Consider the following 21533-nt stretch of genomic DNA (forward strand, 5'->3'; position numbering starts at 1 on the left):
ATTTTGCTTTGGCTCTATAGTTAAATTTGTTGGCCCTCTTGGAAGTAGAGCATTTAGGACTAAATAGAATATTCCAGGTATGATGTGAACAGGGCCTATGAAATGTCTGGAAGATAAAATCTGTTGATCTGGATCTTTATGTTAATCAGCTAAGGTTCCTTTGCCTTTGGGCAACCATTTTACACATTTGCAATACCATTGTATTGCACAGTGTCAGGGGTATGATTCATATATAAATATAATGCATTATAAATGATGCCTTTGGAATTGTTCAAGGTGGTGACACAGGCTTGTAAAATATCAAGGGTATAACCTGCTCTTGTCCTTCCCTTAATTTCTGGCTTCTGTAACCCAAGATTTTATCTGCTGATACGGTGAATCACATTGATTGAATTTTGGAATGTTGTGCCAACCTTGCATTCCTGGGATAAACCCCGCATGGTCATGGTGTAGTAAACTTTTTTATATATTGCTGGATTCGGTATATATATATACCGAATCAACTTTTGATTTTGCTAATATTTTGTTAAGTATTTTTGCATCTGTGTTCATGAGGGATGTTGGTCTGTAGTTTTTTTTTTTTTTTTCCTGCAGCACTTTTGTTTGTTTTTGGTATTAGGGTTATGCTGACCTTAAAACAAGTTGGGAACTATTTTCTCGTCTGTTTTCTGGAAAATTGTGTATAGAATTAGTGTTATTTCTTAAATATTTGCTGGAATTGGACAGTGAAGCAGTCCCAGTCTGGATCTTTTTGTTGTTAGAAGGTTTTTAAGTTAAGCCAAATTTCTTTAATAGATGTGGGACTATTAAGGTTACATATTTCTTTAGACACTGGTTTGATAATGTTTCTCTTTCAAAGAAATTTGTCCATTTCATCTTAGTTATTAAATTTATAGACATAAAATTCATAATACGTCTTTATTTTCCTTTTAAGGTCTAGGATATATAGTGATGTTCTGTTCCTGAATTTAGTACTTTATATTTTCTTTTTTTTTTGCTTGATCAGTCTGGTTAGATGTTTATACATTTTATTGATCTTTTCAAGAACCAACTTTTGATTTTATTTTTTCTCTATTGCTTTTTTGTTTCAGTTTCATTGATTTCTGCTTTTACCTAATATTTTCTTGTGTTTAATTTGATTTTCTTTTTGCAATTTCTTAAGGTAGAAACTTAGATCATTGATTTGAGATCTTCTTTCTTCTGTTATAAGCATTTAGTACTTACATCTCTCTCTAAACATGGCTTAACTGCTTCACATACATTTCAAATGTTATGTTTTAACTTTTATTCAATTCTAGATATTTTAAAATTTACTTTGTGTTCCTTCTTGACCCATATACTATTAAGAAAAGTATTGATTGATTTCGATATATTTGGGAAGTTTTCCAGACCTTTTCTCCCCCTGCTGCTGCTGCTAAGTCGCCTCAGTCATGTCCGCCTCTGTGCAACCCCATAGACAGCAGCCCACCAGGCTCCCCCGTCTCTGGGATTCTCCAGGCAAGAACACTGGAGTGGGTTGCCATTTCCTTCTCCATTTCTCCCCCTAGGTATCTTTTAATTATTGGTTCTTAGTTTCATTTTATTATGATTAGAGAACACACTTGTTTTATGGCCCAGAATGTGTTTCATATCTCTTGAAAAGAATGTGTTTTCTTCTCCTGTTGGGTGGTGTATTCTCTAAATGTCAGTTAAGTCTACTTGGTTGAAAGTGTTATTCTGTGTACTTACTGATACAGATACTGTTGTCCTTAATGAGAGGAAAGTGTTGAGGTTCAGTTCAGTTCAGTCGCTCAGTTGTGTGCGACTCTTTGTGACCCCATGAACTGCAGCACGCCAGGCCTCCCTGTCCAACACCAACTCCCGTAGCCTACCCAGACTCATGTCCATTGAGTCGATAATGCCATCCAACCATCTCATCCTCTGTCACCCCTTCTCCTCCTGCCCTCAATCTTTCCCAGCATCAGGGTCTTTTCAAATGAGTTAGCTCTTTGCATCAGGTGGCCAAAGTATCAGGGTTTCCACTTCAACATCAGTCCTTCCAATGAACTCCCAGGACTGATCTCCTTTAGGATGGACTGGTTGGATCTCCTTGCAGTCCAAGGGACTCTCAGTCTTCTCCAACACCACAGTTCAAAAGCATCAATCCTTTGGCACTCAGCTTTCTCTATAGTCCAACTGTCACATCCATACATGACCACTGGAAAAACCATAGCCTTGACTAGACGGACCTTTGTTGGCAAACTAATGGCTCTGCTTTTTAATATGCTGTCTAGGTTGGTCATAACTTTCCTTCCAAGGAATAAGCATCTTTTAATTTATAATGAGAAAATCAGCATAAGCTTATAGAAATTTGGAAAACATAGGGAAGTATAAAGAAAACAGAAAAAAATCAGCCCTAAGGATTAGTGAACTTTGACAAATTAAAAATCAATGTAATATTTTGAACAGAAAGCCTCCATATTTCACTGTGCAATCCTTAGATGTCTCACAGATGGCCAGCAGGCACATGTAAAGATGCTCCTAATTACTAAGTATTAGAGAAATGCAAATCAAAACTATGAGGTACTGCCTCACACTGATCAGAGTCTTCATCATTAAAAAGCCTACATATAGTAAATCCTGGAGAGAGTGGAGAAACGGGAGCCCTCTTACACTGTTGGTGGGAATGTAAATTGGTGCAGCTGCTATGGAAAACAGTATGGAGGTTCCTCAAAAAACTAAAAATGGAGTTGCCATATAATCAAGCAGTTCCATTCCTGGGCATATACCTAGACAAAACTCTTAATTCAGAAAGATACATGCTTCCCTGTGTTCATAGCAGCACTATTTACCAAGCCAAGACATGTAACGAACCTACATGATATGATAAAGGCTTATCATAGTATATGGAAAATCTAGTATTTTGTTGAAATAGTATATAACATAGTATATGAAATAATATGTATTTAGTATATGAAGCAATATATGTCATAGTATATCGAAAATCTAGTATGAAGAAAATCATAGTATTTTGTTCAAAATCATGGTAAAGGTTTATCATAGTATATTGATTTAGTTCCCTGTGCTATAGAGTAGAACCTTGTTGTCTATCCATCCTATATATAGTAGTTTGCATATGCTAATTCCAAACTCCCAATACTTCCCTCCCTCACTTCTTTGCCCCTTGGCAACCACAGGTCTGTTCTCTGTGTCTGTGAATACGCTTCCCTGGTGGCTCAGCTGGTAAGAATCCGCTGGTAATGCCAGAGACCTGGGTTCAATCCCTGGGTTGGAAAGATTCTCTGGAGAAGGGAATGGCTACCCACTCCAGTATTCTGGCCTGTAGAATTCCATGGACTGTGTAGTCTATGGGGTTGCAAAGAGTCAGACACAACTAAGCGACTTTCACTAAGGTTTCACATGATAAGCCATTATGGAAAAGAATATGAAAAAGAATTAGATAAATAGATATAGATGAGTCACTTTGCTGTATGGCAGACATTAACATTGTAAATCAACTATATTTCAATAAGAGGCTTCCCAGATGGCACAGTGGTAAAGAATCTGCCTGCCAATGCAGGAAATGCAAAAGTGGATTTGATCCCCTGGTCAGGAAGATCCCTTGGTGTAGGAACTGGCAACCCACTCCAGTACTCTTGCCTGGAAAATTCCATGGACAGAGGAGCCTGGCAGGCTACAGTCCATGAGGTTGCAAGGAGTCAGACATGACCGAGCACACATACATACTTCAATAAAAATTTAAAAATCCTTAAATATCTTTTTAATCTCTAGTTTGGATTTTCTCAATCTTGGTACTATCGACTTTTTGGTCAAGATAATTGTTTGTTGGGGGAGCTGTCCTGTATATTGCAAGATGGTAACTGCATTCTTCATCTCTACTTAGTAGATGTTAGTAGCACCCAGTTGTGACAACCAGAAATGTCTCCAGATATTGCCAGATGTTCCCTAGGGTACAAAATTGTTCCTGATTGAGAACCACTGCTGTAGTTAAAGAGTATGATACTTCAGTAGAAGGTAGAATATAGGAAGTTGGTAAGTTTAACATGGAGACTTACACATAAGTTGAATTAACAGGCAGAGAAACTTTATTTGAACAAGCAGCAGCCATGGCATTTTAACTGAGAAGTTCTGAGTCTGGATTTGGATGTTGTCTCCTACACCCTTCCCTCCTCAGCTTGAGAGGCCAGTATCCTAGCTTGACTCCAGTCTTAAGGGTAGTGAGTGCCAGCTCACTGGAGGAGGTAAACAATTTTCTATTTGGCATTCTTGTCTAAATATATTAGGACTTTTTCAAGAACAAGCAACTTATTTGGAATTGTTTACAGAACTACTTGATGGTTCTGAGAAAAAATATCCTACATGGGGCTACTTACATCCTCTTCATTTTCCTCCCATGCTATGACCTCAGATAACTCAGAAAACTTTCTTCTGGCTTTCAGTTGAGGTGAGTTAATTGATTTACTTCATGGGCTTATTTCCTTCCTTAAAGGAGTCTTCATTGAAGACCTTACCCATTTTGGAGTGGCTGCATAGCCTAGGATGAATTTAATTTACAGTCTGAGACAGTCTATTTACTAGGTGAGAAACTTGGTCTCAGCTTGTGGTTTGCTTTTAAAATATCTTTTAATAAATGAAAAAAAAAATCTTTTAATAAATGAAGTTTTAAGAAATTGTGGCAAAACATACATAAAATTTACTTCTTTAATCATTTAAAAGTACAATGCAGTGGCATCAGTGGCATTCACCATGTTGTGCAACCATCACCATCATCTATTTTCAGAACTTTTTTAGGACCCCAAACAAATTCTCTAACCATTAAATATAAACTCTCCATTTCCCCTCACCTCTAGCCCCTGGTATCCTCTATTCTATTGGATTGGCCAGAAAGTTCCTCTGGTTTTTACATTTTTCATTTTCACCGAGAACTTTATTAAACAACGTATTCACTGTTTTGTTCCACTGTCTTCTGCCATTTTTCAGGCAACTTCATAATTTCATCTTCCCAAAACTTTTTATCTTTTTGAGCAAAGAACTATTCCAGGTACCTTTTACAGTCTTCCAGGGAATGGAAATTTTTTCCATTGAGAAACTTCTGTAAAGACAGAAATAAATGGAAATCCAAGGTCCAATGCCTGGTGAATATGGTGGATGATTCAGAACTTCTCAGCCAAGATGTGACAGTTTTTGCCTGGTCATCAAAGAAACATACTGGAGAAGGCAGTGGCACCCCACTCCAGTACTCTTGCCTGGAAAATCCCATGGATGGAGTAGCCTGGTGGGCTGTAGTCCATGGGGTTGCAAAGAGTCAAACATGACTGAGCGACTTCACTTTCACTTTTCACTTTCAAGCATTGGAGAAGGAAATGGCAGCCCATTCCAGTGTTTTTGCCTGGAGAATCTCAGGGACAGGAGCCTGGTGGGCTGCCGTCTGTGGGGTTGCACAGAGTCGGACACGACTGAGGCGACTTAGCAGCAGCAGCAGCAAAGAAACATACAGTCTTGCTTTATCCTGATGAAGATTATGCATTTTCTAGTGATTAATTCTGGAGACTTTTCATCAAGTGCTGCCTTCATTTGGTCTAATTGGGAACAGTACTTGTTGGAATTCATCATTTGGTTTTCCGGAAGGAGCTTATAAATAGAGGACTTGCTTCCAGTTCCACCATACAACATATCACCTTCTTTGGATGAAGACTGGCCTTTGGTCTGGTTGTTGGTGGTCGATTGCACTTGCCCCATGATCTCTTCCATTCCACATTATTGTACAGTATCCACTTTTTGTTGCTTGTCACATTTGTTTTAAAAATGGAAAATTTTCATTATGTTTAAGTAGAGAATCACCAATGGAAATACAGTCAAGAAAGTTTTTTTCACTTAAGGGGAACCCAAGCATCAAAGTGATTAACATAGCCAAGTTGGTGCAAATGATTTTCATTGATTGACATAGATATTTTGAGTATGTCAGCTATCTCCTATGTGGTATAGATATGATTGTTCTCGATGTCTTGATTTGATCACTGTCAATTTCAATTGGTATATCCAACTGAGCATCATCTATCGAGAAATCTACAGCATGAAACTTTGCTAACCATTTTGACGCGTTTGATTTAGTCATAGCATCTTCTACACTGCACGAACCTTTTTTTGTGTGTCTTAGTTGTGTGTACCTTTCTTGAAATAATAAAGCATAATCTGCCAAAAATGCTGCCTTTTTTCCTTCCATCTTTAGTATTCAAGTGGCTACAGAAAAATTCACCAATTTTGATAAATTTTTAAAAAACGCACACTGATATGACAGTTGTCACAATAGAATCTAACAAAATTGTTTTGAATGATGTTAAAGACAACTAAGTGCAACTAGAGCCATCATACAGAGAAAAACAAATGAACTTTTCAAGCCAACCCAATACTGTCTCTGAATTTGCATATTCTCGATGTACATCCTGTTGTTTCTGACTTTTTTCACTTAGCATATTTTCAAGGTTCATCTGTGTTATAGCATTTTGAACAGAATGTCATTACTTTTTAAGGCTAAATAATATTCTTTTGTTTGTACATACAGTAAATATTTTGTGTATCCAGTTATCTGTTGATGGACTTATAGGTTGTTTCTGCCTTTTCACTATTGTCAGTATCACTGCCATGAATGTTGATGTATAAATAAATACGTTTGAGTACCTACTTTTTTTTTCTGTTTTTTATAGGACTTCAGCTTTTTATTAAATATGTTACATAAGAGATTTAGTCAAAAAACTCATGTTGTCGTTGGACTCCTCTTGTTCTTCTTTCTCTGCCTTCCACTTCTCAACTGGAGAGCAATGGTGGAGGGGCAGGACTTCCTGGTAGGGCAGATCCATCAGCCCCCACATTGCAGATGAGGCTTCCCGTGTTGACAATGCTGGAGCCTTTGCAGACTGGCCCTGCCAGAAGTGTTCAGCATTTCTGTTAGCTGTTTTAATGAAAACATTGATCTATCCTCTGTGAATGAATGTCACCTCATTGTGGTGTAGGATGAGGCCAGTAGATGAAGATGAAAGTGCCCAGTTGGTGGCTGCCCACCTCACTGCTATTCAGGGCCTCACCTCAGTGTGGCCTTAACTTCCTTGGAATCCTTTTAGCACCACTGTAGAAAGGGGCTCCCTGCTTTCAGCTCTTTTGGGTATATACTCTGAAGTGGAATTGCTGGCTCCACTTAAATGACGTAGTTTTGTTTGATTTTTTTGAGGAATAGTGTTAACTTTTTTTTTTTTTTTTAATTTTTTTATTAGTTGGAGGCTAATTACTTCACAACATTTCAGTGGGTTTTGTCATACATTGATATGAATCAGCCATAGATTTACACTTATTCCCCATCCCGATCCCCCCTCCCACCTCCCTCTCCACCCGATTCCTCTGGGTCTTCCCAGTGTACCAGGCCCGAGCACTTGTCTCATGCATCCCACCTGGGCTGGTGATCTGTTTCACCATAGATAGTATACATGCTGTTCTTTTGAACTTTTAATTTGAATAGAAGGTACTATATACATCTTATTTTTCCCCAGTGATAGTAAAATCTACAAATTTTAAGTGCCCAGTTTTTGAATTTTGACAAATAACATATGTAGTCATCACCTGCTGCTAAGTCACTTCAGTCGTGTCCAACTCTGTGCGACCCCATCCCTGGGATTCTCCAGGCAAGAACACTGGAGTGGGTTGCCATTTCCTTCTCCAATGCATAAAAGTGAAATGTGAAAGTGAAGTTGCTCAGTCATGTCTGACTCTTCGTGACCCCATGGACTGCAGCCGACCAGGCTCCTCCGTCCATGGGATTTTCCAGGCAAGAGCACTGGAGTGGGGTGCCATTGCCTTCTCCAAGTCATCACCTAGGACGAGTTAAATATTTTTATCACCCAGAAAGTTTCTTCCTGCCCTTTCCCAATCAGCCCTTCCTTCCCTTCCCTAGAGGGAACCATTGTTCTGATTTCTGTCCCTGAAAGTAAATTTTGTCTGTCTGTGCTTGAACTTCTTGTCATGAAGTCATACAGCAATGCATCTTTTGACGATCACAGCTCCGTTACAGCCCAGAGTTTTATTTGGCAAGCAAAGGATAGTACACCCTCGAGGTGTGAGAGTGGGCCGACCCCAAAGGAGAGGCCTCAATTCGTCTTCCCTCCTCTTTTTATACATTTTGTCTTCTCCCCGCTGAGCCTGCTCTATGCAAATTGCGCTAGCCAGGAAGGGGGTGTGTTTGTTTCACCTGAAGTTCGCACTCCTATCTGTGGGTTTTCTTTTGTTCCATTGTTCCATTTTCGGGGGCTTTTCCCTTTCTTTGTCTTTTAGCCACCGCTATTTTGGACCCTTTTTTTGATCAGAAGTTTTAATTTTGATGAAGGGTGATTTATTAATTTTTTTTCCTTTATGGTTAATGCTTTTTGTGTCTTGCCTAGGAGATCTTGACCCTTACCCTCAGACTGAGTTGTGTGCCCCCACCTCTTCTGCATTGGTATTGCAGAAATTAATCTTTTTGGTTGAGGGGGTGTTTAATTTGATTCTTGACACTTTTTTATCAACATATACCATATATACAGAAAAGTGCATGTTGTACAGTTTAATACATTTTTACAAAGTGAATGTATTCATGTACTCACCATCTTTTTTTTAAACATAAACCCAATGTATTTATTTTTAATTAATTGATTATTTCATTTTTGGCTGCATTGGATCGTCATTGCTTTGTGCAGGCTTTCTCTGGTTGAGGGGAGCTGTTCTTCCTTGTGGTGTGTGGGCTTCTCATTGCAATGATTTCTCTTATTGTGGAACTCCAGCTCTAGGGCGAGCGGGCTCAATAGTTATAGCACACAGACTTAGTTGCTCCACCGCATGTGGAATCTTCCTGGACTAGGGATCGAATCTGTGTCCTCTGTATTGCCAGGCGGATTCTTATCCACTGTGTCACCAGGGAAGTCCTTGCTCTCACCATCGATTAAATTATAGAACATCATCAACATCTCAGAGGCCTTCCTCATACCCCCTACCAGTCATTACTCCTCAGAGTAGTTACTTAGGTGTTTAACTTCTACCTTATAGAAAGGGTTTTACCTACTTTTGAATTTGATATAAGTGGATGGAATCATTCAGTGTATACATTTCAGTATCTGACTTCCTTGCTCAGAATTATCTTTGTGGTATTCATGTATCTTGTTGCATGCAGTAATAGCTGTTTTTTTCCATTATAACACAGTATTACATTATGGGGTGATACTCCCGGTTTATTCATTTTACTTGGAATGAACATTTGGGATACTTTCATTTTGAGATGTTATGCATAATGCCATCCTTAAAGTGTATGTTCTTTGGGTACACTTATGTACCTAGTAGTAGGATTGCTGGATCACTGGGAAGAATGTATTTAAGTTCGGTAGATATGAGCAAAGTTTCCAAATACGTTTAATATAATCCCCTTTGTGTATGTGTGCACTTTCCCATACGCTTAATTATGCATAGAAATTCCTTAGAAAATAACTCAATTTCTAGTGAGGAGGAGGAATGGACAGAGCCTAATACTCTCTCTGTCCTTTCAGTTTTATTTTTACTGTATGTATTTTTTTTTTAATTGAAAATCTTGCTACCATAATATGTCAAAAGTCCTGTTCTGCTTTTTTTGGTTATAGGAAAACTTTGATATCATTATTAATTTGTGTTGCTAAGTTACTCATTTAACCACACCAAGTTTCATCCCAATTATAAAGGACTTTCCAGTTTTAAAATGTGTAAAGTTGGAAAGTTCTTTACAATTGGGACAGAAACTTGGTGTGGTTAAATGAGTAATTTGGAGGCCTGGGATATAGCCCTGCCTCTTCCATTAATAAGCTCTTGAATATAGGCAAATCACTTAACCTCTGGCATCTTAATTTCCTCATTTGTGAATAGTCCCAAAATTGTATGACTCACTAGCCTCATGGGAACATTCGGTGGAATAATAAGGGAGAAAACGCTTTGCTATAGATATATATATATATAAAAATTAGTTCAGTTCAGTTGCTCAGTCATGTCCGACTCTTTGCGACCCCGTGAACCACAGCACGCCAGGCCTCCCTGTCCATCACCAACCCCTGGAGTCCACCCAAACCCATGTCCATCGAGTCGGTGATGCCATCCAACCGTCTCATCCTCTGTCGTCCTCTCCTCCTCCTGCCCTCAATCCCTCCCAGTATCAGGGTCTTTTCAAATGAGTCAGCTCTTCGCATCAGGTGGCCAAAGTATTGGAGTTTCCACTTCAACATCAGTCCTTCCAATGAACTCCCAGGATTGATCTCCTTTAGGATGGACTGGTTGGATCTCCTTGCAGTCCAAGGGACTCTCAAGAGTCTTCTCCAACACCACAGTTCAAAAGCATCAATTCTTCAGCGCTCAGCTTTCTGTATAGTCCAACTCTCACTACATGACCACTTGCCTTGACCATAGCCTTGACTAGACGGACCTTTGTTTAATGTTCATATTATTATAGATATAAGTAAACCATATAAATATATCTTATGTAAATATGGGGAATTAAGTTTTGATTTTAGAAAGTAAGATAGTTTGAAATAATCTAGGGTATGCAGTAAGGGCTTCCTCAGTGGTGCAGTGGTAAAGGATCTACCCACAATGCAGAAGATGCAGATTTGATCCCTGGGTTGGGAAGATCCCATGGAGGAGGAAATGGCAAGCCATTCCAGTATTGCCTGCAAAATTCCATGGACAGAGGAGCCTGGAGGGTTATAGTCCAGGGGATCAAAAAGATTCGGACACAACTAAGCACACATGCACACAGGGTATGTAGTAAAACCATAATCTTCTATATGAATTTTTCCTTTCTTCCTCATCCCATTTTAAGTTCATGAGAGGCAAACCTGTTGGATAGGTAGCAGTTTAATATTTTTTTTATAAAGCTATCTTCTAGCACATATCCTTGGGTGACTGCTGAGTCAGTCTAGTTTCTGCCTTCTTAATCATCATTTATATTCCTGAGCAGAGTTGGTATTTCTTCTGATCCTGGACCTGTTTGCCTCAGATCCATTCCTCACCCTTCCCTTCTCTGCTGAGTATTGTGAGGAGCACACCCTTATGGGCTTCATTCCTTCTCAGACTCTGGTGTTAGCACAGTTTCTGGCTGGATTAGCAAGTGAGGGGAACTGTCAGGAGATTGGAGGGTGGGAGGAAGGAGAAGACAGGGCTTTCCTTTCTTTCTCTCTGCTTTGGGAAGTTGGAGGAGTAGGGTGGTTTCTGAAGTGTCTCTTGTTGCTTCTGCCAGTCAGGCCATATGCTTTCAGCTTCTTCCAGGTAACCTCAGCCTTAGATACTGGTAGCAATACATTCCCTCCATTTTTCCCCTCAGTTCAGAGGTGGTAGTGACTTGGTCCCTTGCTAACGTCTGATTTGCATCACTATTCCTGTTGGTTCTCATTTCTTCCCTCACCTTCTGTTTTAAATCCTAAAGTAGTTTCTGTTTCCTCATTAGACCTTGTCTGATACAGAGCTCAAATTGATATAACAAAAATGCCTTCCATTTTTCAAGATTTGTTATTTCTTTTGATGTCCCCAGTAATATACTGAGGTAGAAAAGTATTATAGTTCCTATTTTAACATGAGGAAATTAACATTTATTGAATAACCACTTTCAGATTTTTCATAATTTTCTCCAGTGAAAATTATAGGGGGAAAAATGGAGGCCCAGAGACTTAAATTATTTGCTGTAAGTCCCACCACATTCTCTTACTGATTGAAGATTGAACTTCTACATGTAAAAATCCTATGTGCTATGTGTCTTCTCCTTAATGAGATCTGTTTCCAAAGAAGTGTTCATTTATAATGTACTTAGAAAAACCTTAGTCATTTTAGAAAATTTTTTAATTAAAGATTCAAAGCACAATAATTTTCTGCTCAGCATCCCCGATGCTGGCAGAAGGAGCAGGGGGCAACAGAGGATGAGATGGTTGGATGGCATCATCAACTCAATGTACATGAGTTTGAGCAAACTCCCAAGAGATAGTGAAGGACAGGGAATCCTGGTATGCTGCTGTCCATGAGGTTGCAGAGTCGGACGCGAGTTAGTAACTAAACAACAACATTTGTATATCCAGGATGCTGTTCACTACCATTAATCAATTTAAAAGTTTTGAATTTTGGTTATTTTTATGAGAATAAAAATACAGTAGGGCAGATTACAGGGAAGAATTCTTGTGATGTCATGTTTGTTTGGTTATGTAATTGTTTAAGATGTGTCTGGTGCATTCTTAAGAGGAAGAAAGAAAGAGATGTCACAAAAGAGTGGAATGGGGACAGGAGAAGAGACGGGCAAGGGAATGTTGTTGCCAGGTCACCAGCCTTCCACCCCCACTGCCTTGGTGAGGGTGGGGAGCCGTATGGGAGCTGGGGATGTGAATCAGGTCTTTTTACAGTCACCTGAAAGGCTTTACCTTGTCTTGATAAAAAATGGGAGGGGAAGTGTGCTGAGTGAGATCTTTTTTACAAACAGCTGAAAGACTTACTGTGTCATTATCTCATCAGCTCATTACCTGACCTCCATGGTAATATAAACTCCTAAATTTAGTGTAGCATGGGAGATGACTACCTTGCTCTGCTATAAAATACAGGAGGAGGCTCTATTTTGCACTTAAATGTCTTATTGTTTTTAGGATCTATCAAATAGGTAATTCTCATAATACTTGGGAAAGCATGTATGAACCAATATCCCTGTTTGTAGGGGGAATTTGACTGAGCAATGATCTGGAGTACAAGAAATTCAGCTTATACATTTACAGGTAAAATTCTAAGTAAATTCAGGATTCATAAGGATTTCTGTGGTATCTAGAATTTCCTCATCTTCAAAACTAATAATAATGATGATAAAAATAACATCAACAGCTAGCACTTCTTTAGGGCTTACTGGGTACCAGACAGTACTCGAATCTCTTCATATGTATTGTCATTCAGTCCTCACAACTCTGTGGGGATATTTTATCCCCCGATCCTTCTGTTTTAAGTATGAGAGAAATATCACTAATAATGGGTATCATCATCTCTACCTTCTGCTAGCACTCTCTTACCAGCCCCCAACTCTGCCCTGATTACAAGCTCCCCGGAAGCTTATAATCAGTTTTGTTCACTTTTGTATCCTCATTGCCTAGAACAGTGCCTGGCATGTGGTTGGTACTCAGTGAATATTTGTTGAATGAATGAGTTTTTATAGATGAGGAAACTAAGTTTTCCAAGATTACACAGTAATAGGACAATATGTGGCATGGTAATGATTTATAGTGTCTTTGGTGAACCTAGGGTTCTTTTAACTTTTAGACAAACTATCATCAAGAGTGTGAAATGACTGTTAGGCACTTGAATTTGGTGGTGCTTTCCCTTCTAATTCCTACTCCATTTCATGAGCCTCTGGGCCCTGGAGATACCTTACAAATTGAACTTTTTTTTTTTTCCTCCCATTCTTCACCCATGGAACACAAAAAATAGTTCGTCTTTTATTATAAGATTTTAATAATATTGTGCACGTGTGCTAAGTCGTTTCAGTCATGTCCAGCTCTTTGCGAACCTTTGGACTGTAGCCTACCAGAGTCCTCTGTCCATGGCATTCTCCAGGCAAGAGTACTGGAGTGGGTTGCCATGCCCTTCTCCAGGGGATCTTCCCAACCCAGGGATTAAACCTGCATCTCTTATGTCTCCTGCATTGCCAGGCAGGTTCTTTATCACTAGAGCCACCCAGGAAGCCCAAGATTTTAATAATAAGAAAGACTCAAATTTGCATTTTATAAATTTTCTTTAGGCTATAGAAGCAGCAATAGTGATATTATAAACTCAAAGGATTCAGTGTCTCCTGTCTTTTAGAAAAGGGGTAGGTAACAGTGAGGTAGGTCATACAGTTGAGACTTGCTTTAAGATTGCATGCACACCCACTCATATCTGCCTTTAAGCTTGATGATTTGTGTGGTCTTTTGTAGGAAATTTAATTTTGGAAATGGTTAGTTAGGCAGAACAGGAATGGCTAATATCTGATGATTGATGGGGGCTCAGGGGAAGAGAAGAAAGGAAAAAAAAGTCTTTGAAGAGTCTCACATAAGCCCTACTGACTAGAAGAAGGGTGGTTCCAGTCAGAGAATGTGGGTAATCAGAAGATGAAAAGTTAGGTTGCTTAACATTTAATCTTTTTTTCTTTCTTCTTATTTATAAAATCAGATCCATATTTCTGTCATTATTTCACTTTATAAACTTCATTGTTATTCCCTATTGGAAAAGAAAAAAGCATTCTTAATTGTGGCTCAGCTGGTAAAGAAGCATCCTGCAATGTGGGAGACCTGGATTCGATCCCTGGGTTGGGAAGATCCCCTGGAGAAGGAAAAGGCTACCCACTCCAGTATTCTGGCCTGGAGAATTCCATGGACTTTATGGTCCATGGGATCATGAAGAGTCAGACATGACTGAGTAACTTTCACTTTAAATGTTAATTCTGGGTCACAGTAAGCTTTTTTCCCTTCCCATCATATTAATATTATGCACATGTAAGTCTTGGGTTTTTTGTTGTTATATCGCCTAAGGTTCTGGAACAGAATGATTACAAATCATTTCCCTTCTTCCCCTGGTGTACCCTTTCTTTTACATTTTTAAAAATAAGGGAACACCAGAACTTCCCTGGTGGTCCAGTGGTTCAGTCTCCACTGCAGAGGGTGCAGGTTTCATCCTTAGTCTTGGAACTAAGATCCCATATGTGGCATGGCACGGCCAAAAAAAAAAAGTGACCATTAAAATAATCAGGGAATACCTCCAACATGTGTTAAAATGCATAAAAAATAACAAATAACCCATGTGCTTACAGGCCAGATTTAATAAATAAAAACATTTAGCCATATATATTTTAGAGCTTTTAATTTTTTTGATAGCTAAAGCATTAAAGAGTTTAATTCTCCTTTTTATTGATTTCTAATTCACTCTTCCTTCTTCCTTGAGGTCTCCACTGTTCTGAGGTTGGTGTGAATACCTGTCTTTTTACCATAGAAAAGTTAACTTCTTAATGAATTTTTACCTATGTTTTAATTGAATTCAAAGGAATAGTAATTCATAGTTTCTCTATCGTGAATCATTTTCAGTGTCTGAGGTGTCTGAAATAATTTTTCTTCTTGTTGACTTCTCATTACTGGGCAACAGTATAATGTTTCACATTTGAGCTATTGCTAAGACTGTGTTTTGCTATTTTTGGGCCTCTGATCTGTCAGATGTGATATTAACTGTGTTATATATATTTTGTTAGTAACACTCCTGAAATATCTTTTGGAAAGTCATTTTATTCACCTTCCAAAACCAGGAAGTGAGAGAAAGGAAAAGAGGGAAAGAATGATTCTGTTTTTCCCTTCAGGCAAGTTATCAGTTGAGAAACTGATGTTATGAACCACACAAACTGTACAGGAATATATACTGAATGTGTGTATTAGTAGGACAAGTATCTCAATGTAATAATCCACACATTTTTAATACATTGGTTAAAAATGGTCAGCAGCATGAAGAATTTAACATGATATTACAGCCTCCTTTTGGTTAGTTTAGACATGAGGACAATGGTCAAGGAGAAAACCTAACAATGACTGTTTGTTTTTGTCAAAATATGCTACCCAGCTCCAGAGTTTCCTGTTTTGGAAAAGCAGAACTGGTTGATACATCTCCATTATATCCGGAAGGATTTTGAAGCATGCAAGGTGAGAGGCTGAAGTGATAGAGAACATGAGAGGCAGGCTTTGATTAAGCATCTGTGTCTGTCACTCAGTTTGTATGGTAGGTAATAACCCACTATTTTAATAATGTGTGAAATCTTGTTTCTTCACATTTTGTGTATTAATTAGCTTTTGCTGTGATAATGCTGCTTAACAAACAACCTCAAAATGTCAGTGGCCTTATTTATTACTCATAGGCCTTCAGATTGGCTATAGGTTGGCGGGGTTTAACCACAGTCTGTGGATCAGGTTCCAGTGTGCTCCATGTGTCTTCTCATTTCAAGACCAGGCTGAAGGAGCTGCTACTCTCTGGGACTTGTTGGTCTTATGGTGGAGAGCAGATGTTCAAAGCAGCATAGTGTTTAACTTTTTGATCTCTGGATAGATGAAAAATGGTGTTTCACTTTTATTTCATAATTCTTGTGGTGAGCTTGATCCTTTGTATATTTTAAAACCGTTTGTATTTTCTTTTCTCTAAACTGTATCTTTGGTGATGGTATATATGTTACATGCTTGCTGGCAGAGAATAGTATCATCATGCAAAATATATCCTTGGTATTGTCTTTTTTTGGCATTCAGAGCTTTGTAATGCTTTTAAGGTTGTGATTTTTGTACCTGTCACATTTGTACCCACAGCAGTGCAAAGAACTAGCAGTGTTTAATTCCAATATGGATTTGGAAAGGTTTTTTTTTCTTCTGTGATACTATCCTTATTTCCTCTTTCCTTTATTGACCACTTTTTCTGTTTCCTTTTTTTTGGCTTCTCTTCCTTTGCTTGTTTGTTAAGAATTGGGGCTGTCCTTGTGTACTGTCCTTGACTGTTTTCTCTGCTTATTCTGCACACTTCTTCCTGATTGCCAGATCAGTCTGATGCTTACTGAATGCTTCACAGACATTTCAAATTCAACTTTTCTATAGCCACATTTACCTGCTTCCTTCCATACTTATTGCTTCTCCTTTTTCCCTATCTCTTGAGTCCTTACATATACTCCTTGTCCATGTCTTGTTGTTCAGTTTCCCAGTCATGTCTGACTCTTTGTGATCCTGTGGATTGCAACACGCCAGGGTTCTCTGTCCATCACCATCTCCCAAAGTTGGCTCAAGTTCATGTCCATTGCATCAGTGATGCCATCCAACCATCCCATCCTCTGACGCCCTCTTCTCCCTCCACCCTTAATCCTTCCCAGCATCAGGGACCTCTCCTGTGAGTTGGCTGTTCGCATCAGACAACCAAAATACTGGAGTCTCAGCCTCAGTCTGTCCTTCCAGTGAATATTCAGGGCTGATTTCCCTTAAGATTGACTGGTTTGCTCTCCTTGCTGTCCAAGGGACTCTCAGAAGTCCTCTCCAGCACCACAGCATGAAGACCTCAACTCTTTGGCACTCTGCCTTCTGTATGGTCTACCTCTCATAACTGTATATGACCACTGGGAAGACCACAGCCTAGACTACTTGGGCCTTTTGTCGGCAGAGCAATGTCTCTGCTTTTCAACACACTGTCTAGGTTTGTCATAACTTTCCTGCCAAGAAGCAAATGTCCTCTGATTTCGTGGTTGCAGTCACCATCCACAGTGATCTTAGAGCCCTAGAAGAGGAAATCTGTCACTACTTCCACCTTTCCCCCCTGCATCTGCCAGGAAGTAAAGGTGCTGGATGCCATGATCTTATTTATAATACTTAGTTTTAAGCTGGCTCTTCCACTGTCCTCCTTCACCCTCATCAAGAGGCCTTCCAGTTCCCCCTCGCACTCTGCCATCAGAGTGGTACCGTTTGCATATCTGAGGTTTTTGATGTTTCTCCCACCTATCTTAATTCCAGCTTGTAATTTATCCAGGCACTTTTCATGATGTGCTCAGTGTATAGATCAAACAGGGTGACAGCAGACAGGTGTCCATGTCTTCCTTTACTTAAAAACACTTGAAGACACTTAACCACTACTCAGAAGTATTGTTTGTTTCTTTTTCAGGCTGTTATCAAAGAACAGCTTCAGGAGACTCAGGGGTTATGTGAATATGCTATCTATGTCCAAGGTGAGTCATGTATTTCTTCTCTTCTTGGTAGAGAAGTGCACACTCTGCCTAGATTCTGGAAAAAGAACAACTTATGAAATACTTAAATTCAAGTAAATGTTCCACAAATCTCTTGTTTAGTATTACTGTTTTTTTGAAATCAAAACATAATTATTGTGCTGGATTTGGCCTCAGAAATGACTAGTTCTGTAAAAAAGCTTGCTACTGTCCTTCACCCCTATTCTAGTTTCTGGCTAGTGTTTTTCAGAATTGTTGTTAGGGTTGCTGCCTCCTGCAGCAATGTTGGGCCCAAAAGAGGCTTTTCGAGAATTCTTTGTAGTCAAGCTAGAAGAGATGAGAAAAAGCTTGAGTAATTTTTGTATGGTGAGTCAGGATGAGGGGAAGAAGCCTAGAGGTATACAGGACAAAGCAGAGAATAAATGGAAGTCATCAGAAATAAAATATTATAGGGACTGAATGATACAGAGATTAGAGGGACTGGCTGGGATTTTACTCTCTGGTGCCCAAGTAGCATCCTTGTTTGCTACTTGGGCACCAGGAACTTTCTTTTTGACTCTTTGACATAAATGAATCATTTTTGTTTCCCACTCCGCATTGTAGTCTTCAGATTAATATGCAATTTTCTGACATAATTGGTAATATATTAACATATCTAGGACATTGTGGCAAAATAATGCTCATTTATTCCCAATATCACCAGTTCCAGACTTACAGTGCCTCATACTACTTAAGCATGTAAATCTTCTGAAAGCTTAGGTCTAGGAAAAATGATTGATTCTGATTGGTTGCTAGACTGAGAACCAGCTCTGAAATATTACTGCATTCTTTGCCAGCATCTCCTTGTTGGACTTGGGTTTTTGATTGCACATGCCCCATTTGGGTGTACTCTCTGAAAACTATCAGGTGAAGTTGGAATTACCATGATTAATAGAGTATCTGATAGGATCTATAAGAATGTTCTTACAGTGGAAAGTTTCTGGAATAATTTACAAGGCACCCAATTATCTGCCTGTTGGAAGCTGGGAGTGGAGAAATAGGTAGGTCCCAGATACCTTTAAAAAAAGGTTTTAGCTCATCACCAACTTTGCTGCTTGTTTCAATCCATCTGAAGTCATATCTGATTGTATTTTAAGACACAGTTATCCAAAGGGTTTCTTTGGTAAGATTTCCTACTTCCCTCTTTCTCCAGTTTTTCACATCAGGCTCCATTCTTAGAACATGATTTTATTTTCTGTGTTTTCTCTCTCTTGGCAGCTTTGATACTGCGTCTGGAAGGAAATATCCAAGAATCCCTAGGACTTTTTCAGATGTGTGCAGTTCTCAGCCCTCAGTGTGCTGATAACCTCAAGCAGGTGGCCAGATCTCTGTGAGTACTGGCAGTCTGGAGGCCAGGGCACTGGTGGAGGATAGTGGAAAGTGCTTCTCAGGCTGGGGCTTGCTTAGAGAGAAGTGTAGCGAATTCACTTTGAAGAGTGTGGATTAATTTTGAAGTTTGAGAAAATAAGATAACCGGTATAAAGCAACTGAGTATTTCAAACACTGCGTATTCTAGTTTGATAGGAGAGCACTGATAGTATTTCTCAAGTAGGAACATCTTGTGCTTCAAGTACCCTAATCATATTGCCAACCCATGGAATTTTTCTTGTCTTCTGTTCCAATACTTAGCATACTACTATATACACAGTAGTTTTGTAGTGTTTGTTAAGTGAATGCTCTGAAGGCTCCTGGCTTCTGGCATTCTCTAGAATCTTTTATAAGCTTTTAAGTACTAATAGCTTTACTATTCCAGAGTAATAGAGTGATCTATGGAGCTTCCACCCTTTCTAACCTGCAGTGTCATCGATACCTACACTGTCTTTGCACAGAGGCTGATTTTCCCCTGTGTCTCCAGAATTAGTATAAGAAAGAGACTTAGTTTGGAAGAGAAGGGCATGTCTCTAATACATGATGATGAAAAATTGTGGCAATTCTTGTTTAACGTGGAATTAATTTGGCTTGTTTCTTGGTCTACATTTATTGTACATTGGGAAAATAAATTACACAAGACTTTCATTAAAACTGGGGCTTCCCCGGGGGCTCAGTTGGTAAACAGTCCACCTGCAGTGCAGAAGACACAGGATACCTGGGTTCATTCCCTGGGTCAGGAAGATCTCCTGGAGAAGGGAATAGCTACCCACTCCAGTATTCTTGCCTGGGGAATTTCCAGGAGGAGCCAGGCAAGCTATAGTCCATGGGGTTGCAGAGTTGGACACGACTGAGCAACTAACACTTCCACTAAAATTGGTATAGAATGGGACCAAGGCCTTGGCACAGCTACGAGCTCTGTCCCTACCAAGAGCTTCTGCTGTTGGTATATAAGAGTCTCACTGGCTAAACCTGCACAAGCCACTCATAAGGAAGAGGCTTCCAAAATTCTCTGCTGGCTGGAACGTGAGTCAAATGTGGGACTAGTGGGGTTGGTCTTATAAAAAACTTTAGGTTAATAATTACAGAAAATGTGTTTATTCCCCAGATTTCTTTTGGGAAAACATAAAGCTGCCATTGAAGTATATAATGAAGCAGCTAAACTTAATCAGAAAGACTGGGTAAGTAGGGAACTTTGTTCTTTGTTATTAGTAACATGCTGACGGTTTCATTTATCATATACCTGTCATTTGTATTTATTACTGAGTTATTACATGCCAAAACTGTCTTTATTTTATCCTCACACTTGATTGATGATTTGGCCTAGGTATAAGATCAAAAATTAGGTTTCTTCATAACTCAGCAGACAGTGCTGCCAAGCTTTCTTGGTATAAGTGTTGTTGATGAGTAGTCTGTTACTAGTCTGATTCTTGTTGATAACCCCACTCTCCTGTCTAGAAGCTTTGAGGATTTTCTGTTTATTATTGGAGTTCTGAAATACCAGTAATAGTTGTCATGATGTGTTTCTTTTCTTTTGCATTCAGTTGGCTCTTTCACTTTGAAGACCCTTGCCTTTGGATAGAGAGGTGGTTTTTTTTTTTTTTTTTTTTTTTTGAGTGGTTCTTTGATTATTTTTTCCTCTCCATTGTCTGTATCATTTAGGGATTGTGTGTAACTGTAACAAAACATTAAACACCGACTTTACAAATTACCATTTTATTTTTTTCTTATGTAACAAGAAGCCCAGGAAAGTAGTTACTGACATTGATTTGACAACAACACTGAGACTTTTTCTTCATGGCTACAAGATGGTTGCTACAGCTCTAACACCACATCATTATTCTAGTAGGGAGAAAGAGGAGGCAACAAAGAGAAAAAGACATAACCTTTGTGGAGAAAGTATGACTTTCCCAGAAATTCCCGACAGACTTCCATGTACGTTATATCGACTACCTGTTTTGTAAAGAAGAATGGGAAATAGAGTTTTTAAGTTGAACACATTGTCACTCTAAATGTAATTAGGTTTTTGTTAGTAAGGTAATCAGAAAGAGTGAATATTAGGTAGATAACTAGCAGCTTTTGCCACACAGTTTTCTACTCTCTATTACACGTGTTCTGCATCTGTTCTCCTTGTCTTGTAACTTGCCTCTCATATTTTCCACATCCTTGTCTTTGCTGTACAGAGATATTTCCTCAATCATATCTTCCAAGTCATCACTTTTGTTTTTAGCTATATTCATATTCAATATTTTTTATTTTAGTAATTATATTTTTAATTTTCAAGAACTCTGTCTTTTCTTACGGTTGCCTCTTCATGTCTGTGACCCTTTGAAGTTCTCTTCTGCGTTCCACAATTATCTTTTTCTTCCTC

The 21533-nt window shown here is 38.9% G+C and overlaps 1 protein-coding gene across 5 annotated transcripts in view; it reads left to right on the forward strand.

Annotated features, from left to right (window-relative positions):
* BBS4 (Bardet-Biedl syndrome 4) overlaps nt 1-21533 on the forward strand; it is a 50004-nt gene that overhangs the window by 12319 nt on the left and 16152 nt on the right. For 2 of the 5 annotated variants that reach the window (XM_043471006.1, XM_043471008.1), the window contains exons 3-6: nt 15634-15713; nt 17695-17758; nt 19013-19124; nt 20271-20343. The exons of 1 other annotated variant lie outside the window; for it this stretch is intronic. In XM_043471006.1, coding sequence (XP_043326941.1) covers nt 15634-15713; nt 17695-17758; nt 19013-19124; nt 20271-20343 — 329 coding nt within the window. Of the gene's footprint in view, nt 1-12724; nt 12783-15633; nt 15714-17694; nt 17759-19012; nt 19125-20270; nt 20344-21533 lie in introns of all 5 variants that reach the window. 2 more of the 5 variants (XM_043471007.1, XM_043471009.1) reach the window with 2 other exon arrangements.

This window comes from Cervus canadensis, chromosome 6 (assembly GCF_019320065.1).
Source record: "Cervus canadensis isolate Bull #8, Minnesota chromosome 6, ASM1932006v1, whole genome shotgun sequence".
Taxonomy (NCBI): domain Eukaryota; kingdom Metazoa; phylum Chordata; class Mammalia; order Artiodactyla; family Cervidae; genus Cervus; species Cervus canadensis.